We start from the raw sequence: 19,778 nt of genomic DNA on the forward strand, positions 1-19,778 counted from the left end.
GAACAAGGTTGAAGCTGCTGCTGCTGCTGCTGCCTATTTCTGTTTCTGTTCTGTGCTCAAGCATACGCAGTTGATCGCTGTGAGATTCCTCTGATTCCTTCTATGTATGTGTGTGTGTGTATGTTTACCTTGCTTGTGTATTGCTCAAGTAACTTAAGCCAAGTGGATTTGTTGTTTTGATTTTATTTTCATCGAGTATGAAAGAACACAAACAAACAATCTGGGTGTCTGGACTTCTGTGAGAAAATTCAGAATAAGTTGTTATTTTCTGTTTTCTGTAACTTCACATGCTGAGCACACACATCTTGCCCATAGATCATGTATACCTATACATAGATATAGAAGAAACACGATTCTATACAGATATATTGTACTTTCCTTTGCTTAACCTAACCCTACTCTGGCAATACTTCCTAACTCGCCCCATCACCTAAAATAACTACTTCTCAGCTCATTCTGACGATTTAGTTCTCAACCCAAATAACAGACTCATGGAAAGGTTGAACGGCAGAAGTGGACAGATTAGTTTTAGGCCTGGAGTGCTCCAACTGTTGCCACTTAGCAGCCATGAACTGAACAAGCTCTTCAGCAGCACTTGACAGATGTGAGCCAAAGAGAGTTACTGGACAATTCTGCAAACTTCAAAGAGAATGTTTTTGCTACTGTCCAATCCAAGCGTTTAAAGCTTTTTACAATCAACAATGGTATGACTAAAGTACATAATCTCGAGGGAAGGCGAATCAGAGCCCCAGACTCGTACTCCTGACTAGAACCCACTGGAGACCAGAAATATTGCTTTCTTCTCGTAAAGGCTGGGAATTCACACAAAACATCTGAGTTAAATTAAAGCAATAAAACCACTTGGTGAGGTTTTCAGATCATGGTTAAAATGAGGACTTAATTGACCTTATTTATATATATAAGGACTTTGTTGACCATTACATTGACTAAAGTAACTTAATGTATGTCACAAATAGAAGCACGGTCAGTTTCAAACACATGGTTAACGTTGTTTATTCAAACAAAGCTACTTGGTTATGTCTAGGCAGCAAAATCCCTTTGTTAGGTTTAGGAAAGGTTCATGATTTTGGTTCAAAAAAGGATGTTTGTTACGTACGTTAAGAAGTCAACGGTTGACTTTTGGTTTCACACGGGACACAAATTTGGCGTCATTAAATTAATTAAAGTTCATAATTGTCCAATATCAACATAATCCCTAGAATACTGATGGAAACGTACATAATGTCACCAAGAAGTGAACATTTGAAACTTCACCAAAGGTGTGGTTTACTGCAGGCCTGTTTGATTGGATTGCACAGGTGTTAGTAATAAACTGCACACACTGATTTAGAAAGACACACACCAGACACGGATTATGGTATCAGATTTATCCCTCACCCAGCAGTTTGCTTGACAACAACATGTGCGCGGTGGTTACCCAGCGCTCAGCTCGACGGCGGCGCAGGAGAGACGGGGAGGGAATGAAAGGACAACAAGGCAGACAGCCAGGGACAGGGGAAGGGATTGTGTTCGCTTTATCCATGTTTGCTCAGTTCAGCTCAGGGCAAATATTAGCCAGTGTGCCTGGCAGCCGTTCTTCTCTGCCGGGCTCCAACCCCACACCCTGCCCGCAGAGACTGAGAGGGGAATAAATGGGGGAGAAACAGTTCTCAGGGTAACAGATGGAGAGAAGGAACAGAGACCAAATGATGGCAGCGAATAAAAAGAGAAAAAGACAAAGTAGGAGATATCAGCCTGTATGGATGTATAGTGTTTCATACAGCTGAATTCTATGGTACATGTCTTCATAAGCAGAGCCAGGCACTCATTTTCACATAACTTTTCTTTATCATTCCAGCAAAAATGCAATGGTTAGGTCTGTCCAAAGCGTCGTTGCTATTTTCGATCGAAGGAGGTTTGAAACCGCGGAGGAGGAAAGAGAGGTAAAGGAATAAAAAGCAAAACAGCTTCATGCTCTGTGTTTTTTTCTCTCCGTGGTTTCTCTGTTCTGCAGTTCTGAGGAAAGAGAGAGAGAGAGAGAGAGAGCAGGGGGAAGGCAAAACCCAGGCTTGGAGGACAGAAAGTGGAGAAGAGCAGAGAAAACAATGGAGACAGAAAACACTTTGCTCTTGATTTTGTCCGAAGGTCACAGTCATCTCTTTCAATTTCGGGCCAGCCGCCTGCCTCGCTCGCTCCCCGACAGAGAGGAACAGGCAGCTCCAGAACGCGCTCACACACCAAAACAGACAGCAATACACAAGTCTCGCCCGTAGCCACACACAAAGTCACAGATTTGTGAAAGCCTCAAAAAAAAAACATCTCCCATGTCTGCTTATCTTGCAGTGTAAACTCAGATGTGACAAATTGTATGTGCAGGCTGAAAATGAAAAGAGGAGTCACCTCCCCTGCTGTCTGTCTGCCTCTGTACCATAGAAACATAATATCTGCTGGTAGAACCGGCCCACTCGGTTTCGTTGTGACAGACTCGCTCTGAGACCAAAGGCGGGCCGGGTGCAAATGAAATGCAGTCTTATCAGGTTAGGTAAAGTCGTTCTTTATTGCTACGGTTCTCGGCTCTGTGTGGTAATATGTTTAAGACTCGAGTTCATCCAAGTGGATTCAGCCCTGATTAGGCGGTGCATCACAATTATCACAGAAGAAAAATGCGTTTTTAGGGACACTCATAGGGACATGAATTGCTATAGATTTTTTCAACATGGCTGCCAGTATATTAGTGTTCTTCATCTGTTTTGGTCAGGTCCTTTTGGATCAGTCCTAATGATCCCTGGGTCTATTTGGGACTGGGTCTGACCGTTCTTGGTCGTTTTGGAGAAAATGACTTGTGTTTTGTTTTTTGTTTGCACATTGATTTGGGGTCAGATTTCAATGACTCTGTTTCAGGTCAGAAAAATCTTGGACCCAAGATTGGGACTCTAAATTTGGGAAGAATTTGACTAATTAACATGTTGCACTTACCCTTAGGAACCGAAACGCAGCACTTTGTTTTGGACACAGATCCAGTAACGTTCACATGTGATATATAATGTTTGAATACAATGTCATGTTTCAGTCATGAAGGCATGTACGGATCTAGAAAGTACTTGAAGAACATCTTTAAAAACATAATTTATTTAGACCTTGATATTTATTAAGGTCTTAATAAGGATAAACGGCACGCCGAAGATTTACTTTAAAATGTATCCATGCATTCATACAGGGTTTTTTGGAGGGGGTTAATTCCAGCATCAAATAAGACAACAAAATAAAACAATGCCACAGTATTAACCCATCCAATGTCAGGAAGGATTATTATTGTACAAAGCCACCAAACAAAAGACAGATTACAGTCAAGGACTCCACAATCTCATTTCACAGTTTGCTGACGAGGTTTATGCCGGAATGATCAACAAAGCTGTTTTGTTTTTGACTCAAAGCACCTTTTCTCCATCAGCCACAAGAGAACTCTTTCTCTCAGAGCACTGAGCGTGTGGATCAATTGGATTCTACAGAAAACCCATGTTAGCAACTCCAGTCAGCACAGTAATGAACCTCTGGGGAGTGAAAGAGCTGCTGGTGAGGGCAGACAGATTAGAAAATGGAGAAAATAGAGAAAAAGCTAAAGCAGAGAGTGAGCGCAATAATAATGCAAGACATGTGGAGGTGAGGCTGAAGCTCTTCCCTGCAGAGGAAAGTCAAACATTGATTTTGAAGCCTTAATTGTTCTAATGGGCAGCAAAGACTAAATCGAGAATACGGCTTGACTTTATTAGTATCTACTGCAAAAAGAAAATAGGAGTTGTTGGCAGTAAATCAGGGGTCTAGAACTATAGACTCAACTGTATTATGATACTTAATACGCTGATAAAATGTCATTCAGTCATCAGTAATTCTTCCATTGTGTCCTTAGAAAAGTATTCAGTATAATTAGGATTGGTAGCAAATCTTATTTTTTAGTAAATTGATGAATGATTATGTGGAACTGATAAAAGCAAAAGATAATTGAATTCAAGATATGAGCCGAAAAGGATAAAACGATGTGGATGTGAAACTTCGCTGGTCTTCTTGTTGCTATTTCTTTCATAGTATCATTGTATCTTCATTTCTCCGACATACATACATGCATGCTTTGTTTATGCTGCAATTCCTCTTCTCTCCTCTCACTTTATCTCCTCCATCCATTTCTGGTTAGTGACTTGAAGAGGCCTTTCACACAAAACATATTTGCTCTTTGAAATGTTGAGGTTTCACTCGTGCGTCTTGATAGATTTAATCTTTCTCAACACATCTCTTGAGAGGAGGAGAGTCAGAGATGTGAGTGATGATTATATTTTACTGCTGAGCATATTCCCTTAATATCAACTCTCTATTTTGTTCATTTCTTCTGCGATAAGGCAGTGAGCAGCAGACTGGCAACACTTAATGGTTGATGGGATTTTAATACTGGCGCTTGATGCCTTCACAGTTTTTGTAAGATACTGCTCTGATCTAACATATAGGTCACTGCTTAATATGTTTATGTGAACATGGATCTAATGACTATATTTAATGTGAAAGATGTTGATTATACTGATGAACCCACAGAGAATGTTCATCCAACTCTGCAGTTAAGTTCAACAAATTCTCACTCCCAACTCGTCAGATACCGACTCTTGGTCTGTGGCCTAAGCAAACTATTACTGTTATCTCGGGACCCATCTAGTGTCATTTGTGTACACAGTACATGCATAGTGCGTTTTCTAAAACAACTTATTTAGTTTTTAGGTTTAGGCAAAAAGGACTGAGATTGTGGTTTGGGTTAAAAATGTGTGATGTATCTTGCGTTAGCTAAGTACTTAAGTTTCATTACAACATGAGGTATAATCAGTGGCGGCCGTGCATTTTATACCTGGGCCTTCAGTGCTGTCCTTCTACAGTTGAACCACCTCCTAATAACCTCATTATGACGCCACAGCTACGGTTATTATTTGTTTCTGGGGGTGTAACAATACACGTATTCCTATTAAACCGTTCGGCTTACGAACCGAACAATACGTTTGAATAATACTAGTGCATTTGGAAAATGCAGAAGCTTAAATTGTGGGAAATATAATGTTTTTGTTGGACTTCGCTCAAACTGGCAACCCATCACGTAAGAGACACTCTTACCCCGGAAACAAAACATTGTACTCTGGTGTGGCGCGTGTGTTCTGGGAGGCGCGCTAAACTAGCTTAGCAGGAAAAACAACAGCAGCACACACGCTACACTCTCCCCGCAGCGTTTAAGCTGTTCCCTGCTGATTCAAACAGGGCTAAAGCAATCGCCACACAATCCCCATTTCTCCAGACCATAATTCTTTCTTTGTAAAAGAAAACAACAGCCCAAACAGAGAATCAAATGTCCGGACCCTAATCCCGCGCATGCCGGGATGCTTCATCATTAACGGACAATGAGGCATATAGTCAAAATCAATGTACCACAAAGACGAGATCAAACTCACGAGAACCAGTCACATATATGTATATGACAACAAAGCAACAAATCAATCCAGCAACACTGCAGCGCTAAAGCACGTATTCCACCGCACACTGAAGAGCACGAGCCATTCAAATATTATCCGTGCGAGGGAACAATATTTAACATATCATAAAAACAACACGATAGACAAATGAACACAGTAGTAACGCTACTGCAGATGTAAAAACACAAAAGCAGTTCACTTACCAAAGCTGCTGTTCAAAGTCAATCCTCCTTTCTTTGTTTACAAAGACTTCAATACGGCGTTTGTACAGAACATCGGTTCAGTTCCAGCCAGAGGTCCTTCTGCGAACGTGTTCGTTGAGCTGTAGATCCACTCGGGTCTCAGCAAAAGTTTTCGAAAGCACCGTAGCTTGTAAGTGTCCTGTCGTGCTATGGTGTCTTGTTGCTGCCTTGGTTAGCAAATCCAGCGTTGCTCCAAACACCAAGACGCTCAGTTGTAAATGAAGCGCATTCTTAGCCATAAAATGTGCAACGCTTCTCCGACGCTGTCAGCCAGGAATACCGTTCGTACAAATCTTTTTCCTGGCTGGGTCAGGGCTGCTAGCTGTGGATTGGCTGACCCTTTCTTAGACGTCCATTTTTTCTGGAAATGTCCTTCTTGAGAAATCCATTTCTCCTCCTCCTTCAGCCATTAAGTGTTAAAAAAAAAGCTAGGTAAAAAAAATAATAATAATCTACACCAAGCAAAACGCTAAAAATGTTATGTCAATGTCATAACTTCTTACATATCTTTCAACTTGAACTGTTACTCCTAATACTAACTTCTGCAAGCTGCAACTGAGGAAGACAGTAGCTGTGCAGAGAGCAAATAAGCTAATGGGGAAAATAATTAGAATACATAGTGTATTTGTGAAAAATTATTAAATTATAAAATATTATTTTGTGATTCTGTTTAGGGCAGCAGAGAAGGCTTTGCTGGCCCTGGCGGCCCACCACTGGGTATAAAAAGTCAAGTTGACTTGGTTTGACACAAAACATGAACAGCGGCCGACTGGATGAAAGTCCTGAGTTTGTTTGACCTGTGGACTTTCCCGCTCTTTATACTACGTCAGTTGCGCTGACCATCTAATACTGATGCGGAATTGTTTACAAGGGAGTTGATTGAAAGCCCGGTGTGTCTCATACAAACAAGGAAGGGTTTCGCGGTGCTTCGGTACCAGACGCTGAGGGCCACTGACCAAGCGGCGGTATTTGACAAGTTAGGGGCTAAAACAGATCGGTTCTATGTAGCCTCTTAGCAGATTTTAGCACATTGTTTTGGCAGACAGTTCTGACAGACTTACTGTATGCTACCTGGTCAGCACCAAACAGCATATAGATAACTTAGCGAGTAGCTAGTGAAGCATTTAGCAGCTAAAATAACAGGTAATTGGAGGGAACCAAAACAGAGCAAACAACTAGTGTCAACTATTGGATTTAACTTGTCGAGGGACCAAGAACACAACGCCAACATGCTAATGTTGCTCCTTGTCTGCTAGATGGGAAAACAGGCAGCTGTTTTTTTTTTTTATTTGATCACCCTAAGGTGATAAAAACCTAATGTTGTGACAGCTTCATGCCCGCAAGAACCCCAAGTTAATGCAGGTTTAAGCATTATTTTCAATAAAATCACTTTACTCAGTGGATTCGCTCAGAGCAAATCTGTGTGATGCTTGATGAAGAGATCAACTTGATGTAATTATCAACATTCAAACATAAGTTTTCACACTCAAATGCCAACGTTAGACTGTGCATGGTTTCCATTGTTCATCAGACACAAAGCAGCAACACCCCACTGCACACCCTTTGTGCAAGCAGTTGGATCCCAGCCGCTAGGAAATGGCATACACAAATCCCTGTGTGTGTGTGTGTGTGTGTGTGTGTGTGTGTGTGTGTGTGTGTGTGTGTGTGTGTGTGTGTGTGTGTGTGTGTGTGTGTGTGTGTGTGTGTGTGTGTGTGTGTGTGTGTGTGTGTGTGTGTGTGTGTGTGTGTGGAGGGGCTCAGCGTAACCTCACTCAAGGACGCCCTCATGTTTGCGTGTATAAATGTGTGTGAGCAGGGAAGGTCAGGCGGGATTCAAACCTACAGGTCTGATGTGCTGAAGGACACCATCCATCAGCAGGCTTAGTGGTGCAGATTTGTGCTGGAATCATCTCTGTGTGTATGTTTGTGTTCATGTCTTGAGATTGGAGGCTGACACTGGGTGAAGGAGGAGTTTTGGTGCTAGGTGACAACATAATCAGGATTATGGAGGATGATATTTTGGCTGATTTATATTCCCCCCCTCCTCTCCGTCTTTAGCTGCTTCCTTCTGCTGTATTTCGGCTCGCTGCCAGCTGTGTGTGTGTGTGTGTGTGTATACTCCAGGACAAATGGGCAAGCCCAGCGTGAGTCATGCTCTGATGGGAGACGCATACAGACACACACACGTGTCTAACTCATCGATTTTTTTTCAATGAGATCCGATTCAGCGTCAGGGCAGCCGCTCGACATTTTCAGAACAGGAAAGAGTAGCTGTGACCACGGACACAAAGAAGAGAACCAGTTGTGGGAGAGAAAGGGAGATAAAGTGCTATTAAGATGAGGAGATTGGGTGGATGGGGGATGCAACTTTCTCAAGGTGACTGCTAAAGATCGTAGCAAGCACATACAAATGAGTTGGCTGAGCGGAATATGAGAGGTGTGGTAAATGAAACCAAGCGCATCCTCTTTGCAAACGGTTAAGTCGCCTCTTTTTCCCCCGTCCCCCAAATATAGCAGCACACTGTGTGTGTGTGTGTGTGTGTGTGTGTGTGTGTGTGTGTGTGTGTGTGTGTGTGTGTGTGTGTGTGTGTGTGTGTGTGTGTGTGTGTGTGTGTGTGTGTGTGTGTGTGTGTGTGTGTGTGCGAGCGAGTGAGCCCTGGTTGACGACACCAAAGCTCAGCTCTAGATAACTAACAGTATTCCTGATCCAAAAAATTACTTTCAGTGTTTTTCCACTTTGTGTCACACACAATCTGAAGGCGTGGGGTGAGCGGATAATGGGGTGGTTTAGCCAGTGAGGAGCCTGCGTGTTATACAACCGCCTATTGCTTCTTACATAATGCTGCAGTTTCAGAGTGGAAGATTAGCCCCGCTACACTGTCCTCCTTGTAACAGATGCTACAGCCGATCTCCTCTCGCAGGCATCAGGCGCACATGTCGACAAGCTGATTAGCCGCATCGAGCCAGAATTACCTGTGGAAAAGGGAGATCCAGAGATACCGTACGATGGCGTATCTGGCTCACTTGCAGAAGCCTGACACCAATATGAATCTGTAACTGCAAATCAATTTTAGTATTAGAAGTTGGGAGGGGGGGGGGATTGATAGCGTTTCGTTGGGCATCCAGTGAAAACCTATTTATCAGTAATTTCTCTGTCCATGCCGCTCTACTGGCTGATTCATAAGCTAATAAATACTGCAGCTCCGCATACTTAGACTGGTACATCAAGTTAGGCTCAAGCAGATACAGGCTGTGATAGATCATTATTGGGGAAATGAGAGCGAGGCTGATGAATAGTTTGCATTTCCACTGCACGCTGGGCTATTAAAATGAAATCTGTCAAACCAAATCACAGGCATCAGCATATCCCCGAACTGGTCAGCCGCGTTTTCCTGGACCGTTTTCTCGAGGTGCGTCGACGCAGCAAAATGCCGAACCCCTTGACTGATTTAAATAACTGTGTCTGTCAATAGTGAACCGCTGAATGCACCCTCCAGTCCACCCAGCAGTCGCTCCTCGGTTGTTTCTCTGTTGTTGTCTCTCGCTCTAATCCGCCTGTTTGGAGCCTCATGTATCAGATCTGAGAGGGAAACGCAGAGATGAGAGACGTTGAGGAAATGCGAATAGATCAAGAAGAAGTGTATGGAGGTGAAGCTGTAGGGGTGCTGGAGAAGAATCATGATTGAGCTGTCTGTAAAGACATGAAACCAAGAATTAAAATCCTCCAAAAACGCATTGTCCCTTTGTCTGTCCCCCCCCCCCTCTTAATTGACTACCAATGTGCGCTGCGAAGAGCGAACGAAATCTCGACATCTTCAAAAGGAGCTTTGATCTCAGAGCACCTTGAGGCCCCGAAGGATCATCAAGGTGCCCTCTGTCCTTTTATCGCACAGTTGTTTCTGTCGGCCCCGCGCTGCTCCTCCTCTGCCGCTCCCTCTTCCTTTTTCTGCTCGGCTCGATCAGCGAGAGCTCTCTGAGGCTGCCTGAAAAATCTGCAGCCACGTTCTGGCACCGTCTCATTCCCATTTGGCAAACAGCGCCTTACCTCGACGCGCTCTCGCACCTTGCAAGGTCATGTTGAAATGATTTCGGAACGCTCTCCGTATTCCAGCGCTGCTCCTTCTCTCAGGCTGCTGCACAGAATTCCGAAGCCAATTTTCTTTGTCTTTGAGAAAAACGGAAGAAGAGACCAATGAGAGGATTACACAAACTTTTTTTGACTCTGTCGGCAACTTCCTGTTGTGTGAGAAGCTGATCAGCAGGTTCTGCTCTGTGAAAGAAAACAATAATTGTAACTTTGTTGTATCAAGATATTTGACAAGCACAGCAAGTTTGTGCTTGAGAAATTATAATAATGTTCAAGAGGTTTCTTAGAGTTATCATGAGGAGCTTTTAACCAGTTATGAATACTTCTGCCTCTATGCGACCGACATAAGCAAAAGGAGACCATCAGAGAGAAGATTGGCTATTTCCATATAGTTATTGTAAATGCTTGTCATCGGTACCACCAGATCTGATTTTGCGCAAAATCATTGAAATCGTGTAGCTTCACTGGAAACTCCTTCAGCTCATACTTTAGTGGGGCTCGCCACGGACAGACCCAGATCTGGCTTTACCACTGGCTCCGCTCATGGCAGCAGCCCTCCTCCTGCCAGGAGCAGAGCTTTACCTCGGTGCTCCACTGGTTCCCGATAGGAGCCCACACCGACAAGCTACCCGAACCCAGTCCATATTGCTGGGCCCGCTGGAGGGAAGGGAGGCACGGCAGAACCAGAACGGGGACTGGGATGGTCAAACTGTTGCAGTAAAATGAGAGGGACTCTGGTGATCACAAACAAAATCAACACAAAATGAAAGTTCCTCATATTAGCTTTAACTGAACCTGATGCAACAAAAAACAAACAGATTTTGGTTGAAATTTTTCATTGAGTCTGTAGGCATTTTCCCCTAACTCCCTACTATTGAAGATATTTGATTGTTTTATTGAACTAAATCGGATGTAAATGAAAAGTATCATATCACGTATCATAAAACACTGCGCTTTCCCTCTAGGACCCCCTATTTATACCACTGATTGACCCACAGAGTGAAAAGTAAGATGAGCTAACCTCTGGGTAAAAAAGAGCCAAGACATAACATTCTTCCTCCTGACATTAGCCAACAGCTGAAGCAGATTAAGGGCTACTAAGCAGTAGTTTAGAAGCGGTGGTGTTTAAAGAGCAGCCAGGGCTTATTGTCGGTTACCTACCGGTCCCTTCATTGCAATGTTGCAGGCTTGACTGCTCCTAGTCATTCAAGGAGTTTTTTTTTCTCCTTCTGTTTCCAGAGATATGTTCGCTTAAGGGAAATGGCCATTAAAATGTCATTACCGCTACACTAAAATCATTTTTTGAAAAGCACTGGTTCCCAGCGGCTTCCTGTCATAATGGGCTCAATACATTCCCTCAGCACCGGGAAGAACCCTAATGTTGCGGAACACAAATGCTAATCTCTCTGTAAATATCACTCAAATTCACTCTCCCTTCTGCTTTTCGGTCATAATAGCATGCTTTGCCCTGGCAAATTGAATTAATTCTCCAGGCAAAGGTGTTATGATTATCCCAAGCTTCCTCATGTGTGGGAGGTAATGGAAATGATTCTGGCATTTCCACTCGATCCAAAAGCATTTCCCCTCGCCCGCTTCCATTTTTTCGTCTTTGCCGCGGCCTCTCAAAGGTATCGGTGATTACATTTTCAGTCACGCGCGCTCTCGTTGATCACTCTCTGACAGTATTCATATTTGTATCTTTGGGTCAATATTGGATTTCGGCATGCACGGGAAGAGCGGGGCGCAAGGACTGCAACGGTCAGTCCATAACATGAAGCAATTGATTAAGTGCCCAAGGAGCTGGAAGCACTTTGCCATTTGAGACATTCAAACTCCCTCTGCAGAATGAGATCATCTGTTGAGCAGTCCATCAAGCTCCACTCTGAGGAACGCATCCTGGTCTAACTTACTTCATGTATGAGAGTCTGTTTCCTGCTTCCACATTGATTTTCCTCGTTCAACTGTGTCTTATATTCAGCCGATCTCTACCGCATTAATCACAGCCCCACTGGCACGTACACGTGCGCCACCATTTGAGCATGCTCGATTAATAACCAAATTGAGGTTGTCATCAGTGCATGGCCATACTGTGGCCCTTGCCTGAATACGGTAACCACTTTATTCAGCACCGAGTGGTGGTTAGGATGCACATAAATTTGGCTGTGATTATCCCGCTCATTAACTTACTGTACAACCTCTGCACTTATTTACTCAATTAACTTGCAATTTTAGGTTCCGTTAACATAGGGACGTCTTATTTTCCTTTTTTAAATACTTAATCGGCCATGAATAATGGAAAACTGCTGCGAGCCAAAGCCTGACGCTCACCTCTGAATACCTCGGCATACGGGAGGTGGCGAAATAAATGTGCATTGCTAATGAGATAATGCGATCAATGAAGGTGTTGCTGCAGTGGGCAGATAGAAGAAGTGTGCCAAAAAATTGACCCCTTGTGCAAATGAGCTTGACCGGTAGTGACAATCAGGAAGTGTTCCTGCCAATGGTATGGGGCTGCAGGGGGGTTATTGCTCTGGATCTTATAGCAGTGCAGAACAAAACTGCGACAGAAGATTCACTGCCAGACCAGAGAATTAGTCTGTAATGGTGCTGTCAGGTATGTACTCTGTCTGTTTCTCTCTCTCTCTCTCTCACCCGTGTTCTCTCGCCTCTCTGGCAGACTGTAACTCCATAAATGACTTTGACCTTTCCCTGGGACTGAGGACAGGAACCACAGCGGGAGAGGAGAGAGATGGCGGGAGATGAGAGTAGAGTAGGCGGTTGACTGTAATAAACTCGAAGCAGTGGGCGGCTGTCAACACTAATAGATGGGAGAGGGGAGGGGGTCAGCGGGTTGATGAATACTAAAGGTGCCTTAACAAGTACTCTTTACATCTAGGCTGATGTGTGTGAGATATGATGCTCATATCATCGTGAGAATATCGACAGCGAGGGCCTTTTTAGTGAATCTAGGAAAAATATCTTTAGATTTTTGCTCCAGGGCAAATGACTGTAATGTACATGTGTTGCATTGCGCTGTACACTACTGTTCAGTGTAATGCATTTCACTCACAGGAGACACAATGAGTGTTTTTTACGTGATGTCAGCTGGAACAGAGCTCTGAATGGGGTTTCTTTGCGTATCGATGGTTCAACATATAAAATAGGAGTCAGTAACAAAGAGTGTTCCATATTCTGAAATGTGGTTTTAGGCTTGTGTCAAATATTTTTGGTGTAGTAGAACAACTTTTTATAACACCAAAACACTGAGTTTCTATTGCCGTTTATATTTAAGAACAGGGTAACATTCACAGTGGCAAAGAAACCACACCGTCAACTAGCGTTTTACCAGGGTAATTGCAGAGCAACTCAGAAGAGTACACAAGTATAACTACTCACAACGGCGAAGCCCAGACCCCACGTACAGCCTTTACTCTCCAGTCACGCTAAGGCACAGTTCACAATGACCAACATGCTAATGTTTAGCAGGTGTAATGCTTGCTATCTTAATGTTTAAAGTGTTAGCATTGTCAATTAGCACCAAACAAAAAGAGCTGAGGCTCAGGTTAATGTTGGTAGTTGTGCAGGTATTTCGTCATAAATCAAAGTATTGGACATTTGACAGTGAAGGCGTTGGCTGATCTTTATAACAATGGGCTGTTGCTTATGGAGAAAAGAGCATTATTATTTGAAAGCATGAGCTTAAAGAAAATACTTGTGATGGGTTGGTGTATCAGTTTCCCAGAAAATTCATGTTTAGGTGATTTTAAAAGGGAAATCAAATGTGTTTGTATTTCTTTTCCTCCTGTCTGCAGGTGCATTCTTCTCAAACGTTCTCTATCTTCCTCTGTCCATAGGAACGGGGAAAGATCGGCGTGATCTTCAACGTGGGAACAGACGACATAATCATCGAGGAGGGCGCAGTGATGGTGAGCGACGGCAAATACCACGTGGTGCGATTCACGCGGAGTGGTGGCAACGCCACACTACAGGTGGACAACCAGCCGGTCATCGAACGTTTCCCCTCAGGTAGGAACAGGGGCAATCCGGGGAGCTATCACTGTTGGATTTGAACCTTTGCAGTATTGAATTGTTAGATAAACAGGGTAACACAGTGGAGAGAGAAACAAAGAGCTTCTGAAAAGGATTGTTCGTTAAGTCAGCTTCCCATGTTCCACTCAAAGCGATTTGTCTGGTTTATTTATCATGGCATTCATATTTAGAACGTGCCTGCATTATTCTAGGTGATTATGTTCTGGTCTAAAAGGCTGGAAGAGCCGAGCAGCCTTCCCGAGGCAAGCAATCTCCTGTCGAAGAGCATCCAGCTCTCTGCACTTAGTCTACCATTGTAGCTCCTGGCACTGTGAAAGCCTGCATTGAATCGAGGCCAGCAGAATGCAAATATGGCAGTCAGGAGATGCGGTTGGTGAGCATTGGTTTCGGGCAGGATACGGTAAAAAGGCCACCTTAGGTTAGGAAAAGTACGCGGAGGTGTTGATAAGTCATGCCTCGGCTCCAGACGTAGCATCATTACGCATACAGACTTAAAACGAGGGCATACACCCGATGAGTCACTGCTGGGAGTGTGCTAATTCCCTCACTTGTTGTTTAACCATAATCATGGTATTCTATTACGGCCTGAATTATGAGGCTATTTTTGGTTGCGCAGAAGCTCTCAATTAATTTCTCTCTCCATTGTGTTTCCCCCTTTGTTCATGGTTGTTCAAAGGAAGACATTTTGTGTTCCCGTCATGAGTTTGCAGTCGGTAAACACCCGGCTAAACCAGGCTCTGCTGCCTACCATGGAAATCGAATGACCTATATACAAAAATAAGGGTTTTCAAAGCCACGAAGCTCTGGTACATTCATAAATTTGCAAACATTTTTTAATTCTACATCGATGCTGTCCGACTGGTAAATCTCCATCCCTGCTGAAGTCGATGCGTTCCATCTCTATTGTCTAAACAAACACCGTCTACGTATCGTCATTGTTGCAAACAGCAGGAAGGGTGCCGCTAATGTGGCCATGATATTTACCCCGGTTGACATATAGAGCAATGGGACGGTGACATTCTCTGTCACAGCAGTGATCCCGTATTTTGAGGCTTTGTTTTGGCGTTGAGAAAAGTGCATTCTCTTGCGAATCCGTCAGCGTGGCGAGGCCAGACTGAGGGGCATACATCACAGCCAGGAGAGGAAGCGCCCTGTGACGGTTCACTCTCTTCACTTCTTATTATGATGGAAATGTGGCCCTTTTTTTCTGCAACGGCACACGCTCCGAAGAGGACAATAGCACAAACCGCTCAGAAAACAGCAGCGAAGCTGCCTGTTAACATCGGCAAGTGAATGTCATCATCCAAATCTCTGTTTTGTTTCATCAGGAAACAGTAATGCACAGCTTATATTGCATTCCCTTTATTCCTCTTCCCTTCCGCCCTCCGCGCCGCAGTTGTTGTCTTTGTCAAACATTTCTTTCCTTTTCCTCTGCTTGATCAAGAATTGAAGAGTGTTGTTTTGTTGTTGTTTTTGTTGAGTTTTGCGCTTGTCTGCCGGGGGCTGGAGCCCGTCTGAAGTTTTAGGAGGTTACGGGGACTGCGAAAAGGAAATGGATGAAGGAGAGAGAGGGGTGTTGGGGGGGGGGACTTTGGTGTGTAGAATAGATAAGATTCATTTATGAGAGCTAGATACACTCAAACTATTTTTGGGCGCCCCGCTTTGAAGGCTCCGGCACACGCTTTGAAGGTTCCAGTCGTCAGCATCTGGGGGAAACAGAGATGTACACATTAGGGAAGCAAAACCTTGGGTGAGGCGGAGGCACAAAAGGGCGGAGGAAAAAATGTAAGGGGAAAGAGTGAGGGGTTGAGGCAGGAGGTGTGTAAAGAGAGAGAGATAGAGAGAGATAGAGAGGTAATACTTTGTAGAGGGGAGAAAGAAAGAGGGGGAGTTCCCTTGTTGAATCAAGTTCCCGTGACCCAGATTGAAGATTTAGGCATCTTCTGATTCTCTAAACGGGACAAAATACTTTATACTCACGACACATTCAGACCTACTCAGTTTTCTTGATGCTTATATTATGCAATATCATCGCCATGCTGTCCCAGTGGAACACTGAATCCTAAAATGTCCGTGTGAGCCGGATTTAGAGGAAAATAGAACAAGTTGGCATGAAAGAAAACCTCAATGGGACATTTGTAAAGTGTTGCAGGTGCCAAAATTGTCTGGTTCCTCTAACAAGGAAGTGAAGTTTCCTGTGAAATGTCCCTCCCTGTTGGGACTGTTGTGACCCACATCAGGAAGTCTCGTATGGATGCCTTCGCAGTTGTGCATTTGATATGGAATTTATCGTCACGTAGACCTAAGAACTGTAAAATTCCCATTGACAGGTTCTTTCTGTATCTGTTTTTGATACATATATTTACACACACTATAATAATCAGGGCTTGGATTGGGACTGGCTTGCATACAGCAGTACGGCCCAGGCTTGCCAGCAGCTGGCCTATGAACAGAAGGCCATTGCGGGGTGATGATTTGGAGAGACAGGATGTTGACAGCAAACGTCGTTGTCTCGGGTCAGGCACATTCAACAGCAAAGCAACACGTCTCCTGATGTCCCACAAAGTGATGTTTGTAGTCCTCAGGGAGTGTGTGTGTGTGTGTGTGTGTGTGTGTGTGTGTGTGTGTGTGTGTGTCTTTTTGGTCCGTGTCTTATTCTACGTGCGACAGTGCACGCATCATGCACTGGTGTGTTTTTTTCTTTCTTTCTTGCATGTGTGCGTGTGTGCATGTACCCATTTGATGGATAGAGAGCAGACAAAACGTGTCAGAGAAGCGCCCAGCCAGCTAATCCAGTGTGTCATGCGTCCCCGGTGGGTCCCGCAGCAACAGTTATTGGGCCAGCCCACCTCCCACGTCCCCAAAATGGCAGACGGGCTCAATAACAGCATCCATGTGTCCCACTGAGCACCTCGAGCCTGGCCACAGATAAAAAGGCAGATGTTTGCAGCGGTGCCATACGGACTGCAGTTTCACCATTTTACATCCGAATCCCTTTAGTTACTGGTCGTGTGCTGGGAGGAAAGATAGCAGATACGACTGGAGTCATTATTCAGTCTGCAATGGTTTAGTTGTGATTTTACACCGTGCCCTTGAGATTTTCTGACATTTTCAAAATGTTGCGTCCACAGAATGTTCATACTTAAAGAACATGGCCAGAGCCGTCACCTTCGTCCCACACAGTTATCATAGCCATAAACACACAAACATGGAGCTTTGCCTTAGGGGTCGGTAGCTTCTGCGTCATTCTCATGAGCTTCACCAAACTTTAATTAAAGCAAGAATATGAGGCTTTTCAATGGAGAAATGACACATTGTTCAAAACATGACTGTAACTGTAGCACAAACAGAAAGTAACAAAGTCAGTGAGCTGACTGAGTAATGTCCAGTATACAGCTAAATGTACCTAAAGTGTGCCAATTTAAACTACTGGTTATACCAGACCAAGTAAGATTGTAGTGACGCGAGTGTATTGAATAGAATAATGGTGCGTTTTATTGCCCAAGAATTGAACTTTTCACATATAAGTGGGAGAAAGTGTAATGGCCTTTTTCAAAAGTTGCACAGTCTGGCTTTAATGATCTGACTGTCTATTAAATGCTAGTTCAAAAGAATTTTTTTTGTTTTTTGTTGCTGCTGTGATTTTCCCAGAATGTACTCGCTAATGATGCAGCAGAGACAGCGCTGCAACATTTTCTACCTTTTGATTGTTTTGTGTGTAATTCTATATCCAACAATCAACATCCAGCAATATAGATTAAAAAGTATATTTATTTGTATCCTAAGAAACCCATATTAGTCAAATCCTGTGATTATCATAGTGAAACTAGCCTCTGCGTTACTGTTTGATGCTGTTAAGTTAACCCCTGAACTGATCATGGTGTTCACACTCTCAGTAGGGAGGTCAGATTTAGTGAGTGGGGGCCTGCTACAGCATTAATCCCCCTCCTAGAAGCAGCTCCTGCGCAAAAAGAATAAGAATAGGAGATGAAAGAGCTTCAAGGGAGAAAATGTTCCCGAGTGTGTGTATGGCGTGTGTGTTTGACTATTCAAGTACAGATATTTACATAAACAGGCTCTTTTACGGGCTTATATGGTGTATATACATGCCCGTACATACCTTTGTTAGAGAGTATGGGGAAGCTGCTCCTGTGTCTCTGCTTTGTCTTGACGCTCCCCCTCCATCTCATCTTCTCTTTGCAAATCGCCTCACATTAACTATTTCTGTGATGGCAGTAATTCACCACAGCGGATTATGTTATTACGGTAAGAGAGGAGCTTCTGGGAAAAAAAGAGAAGAAATCCATCCATTTCCTGTGGGTTTATACTACACTTGGCATTTGGGTGTCATTGCGGCGCTCCCTGAGCTTTAGATAATCATCACGCATTTTACAACTGCGGTTATATTGTCACCATCGCCGGGGTATTGGCTGTGATTAACATATTCTGCCGCCTCGTATCCCCGCCGCTATGACCAATGAGAGGGCACGGTGCACTCTTTAACGCTTCGTTCTCTCTTTCCAGTGTTTACAGGCACTAGATCTACCATAAAGCTGTCACTTTGCTTTAGTTTCGAACCGCAGTTCAGTAGAATTAGAATAGAGGAAGTGGTGGTGGTGGGGGGGCACGGATGGAGGGCACGACTGACAGGGGAGATAGAGGCGAGGAGAAGCAATAGTGCTCTACAGCGAAGTGCTCGGGACGCATTGCTGAGAAATGATGGACTGAGGGAGAAGATGACTGAGGAGAGGGAGTAATAGAGAGGGAGAGGCTGGGTAGAATAAAAAACCAAAAGAGGGGGGCGAGATCCAGCGTGCACGCTCTAAGCTAGCTGCTGTCACTGCTGTGATGGATGAGGCTTTGCGTGTTACTGAATAATAAGCACTTCACAAATTGGATTGCGTCACAGCAAAGAAGATTACATTCACGCGGTACAGTGTGGTACAGCGTGTGCATGCCGCCCACACACACAATGTAGCGATGCACAGTAATAATTTCATAACTACTGCTACAGCTACTAGCGAACAAAGCGACTCGCGTCTGAAATGCACCGAGACACGACAGTGTTCATTTTTGAGTAGGCCAACACGTCGCTTGATGCTGATCGCGAATCAATGGCAGGAAACAAAAAGAGGAAAGATAAACGCAGTGCAAAGACAGGGCTATTGTCATGCCCTGTTTTGATTCTGTAAGGCATTTAGGGGAAACAAGAGAGCGTCTAGACGTGTCTTCTCTTTTGTGCCAGCGAGGTCAGCTGCAGCTCCTCCGACTGAGCTGTTACGGTGTTCTTACTCCTCGGATAAATGTTCCGAGAAAAAGGGGTCAGGGAAATTTCCTTCCTCCTACCCCCTTTTTATTGCGTCTCCACTGTGTCTAGATATCCATCTTTTGTCTTTCGCGACCTCCACACTCAGAGAGGGAGAAAAGGAAACCAATTGTGAATAACCAAGGCAGATACATGCGAGGAGGGGAGGTCGAGGCAGTCCAGAACCGCTTCCCTCTTGGCAAAAGCAATATGAGAGCACTCAGCGGTGGCAGTTAAAATGCTAAGAGTAGAGAGGAGCAACAGGAGTAGGACAGGAGAGGGGTGCACTCTGCACAGGCCGACACAGTCGGACAAATGGCTGGAAGCATATAGACTTTAGCCGAGCGTGGACGAGATTTCACTTGACTGGCTCGGGCTCCAAGCAGGGAGTATGGAAGCGGCGCTGTGTGACTTCAACGGTCCACCGAGCAGAAGATGGTAGATGAGTGGGGGTGATGCACAGAGCGCAGTGTGGCCTCGGAAATCATCTGCTTTGTCTTTGTGTTTCGGAGGAGCACCTCTATATGCTGTCAGCTACGCTCATTCATCTGCTAGCTCGTGGTGCTCTTTGTCATTAATGGTGCTTAAGGTAATTA

The 19,778-nt window shown here is 44.2% G+C and overlaps 1 protein-coding gene across 37 annotated transcripts in view; it reads left to right on the forward strand.

Annotated features, from left to right (window-relative positions):
- nrxn2b (neurexin 2b) overlaps positions 1–19,778 on the forward strand; it is a 528,601-nt gene that overhangs the window by 470,513 nt on the left and 38,310 nt on the right. For all 37 annotated transcript variants that reach the window (XM_076087049.1, XM_076087035.1, XM_076087034.1 and 34 more), the window contains one exon: positions 13,682–13,853. In XM_076087049.1, coding sequence (XP_075943164.1) covers positions 13,682–13,853 — 172 coding nt within the window. The remainder of the gene's footprint in view (positions 1–13,681; positions 13,854–19,778) is intronic.

This window comes from Anarhichas minor, unplaced genomic scaffold (assembly GCF_050575085.1).
Source record: "Anarhichas minor isolate MPS153535 unplaced genomic scaffold, ASM5057508v1 ptg000009l, whole genome shotgun sequence".
Classification (NCBI taxonomy): domain Eukaryota; kingdom Metazoa; phylum Chordata; class Actinopteri; order Perciformes; family Anarhichadidae; genus Anarhichas; species Anarhichas minor.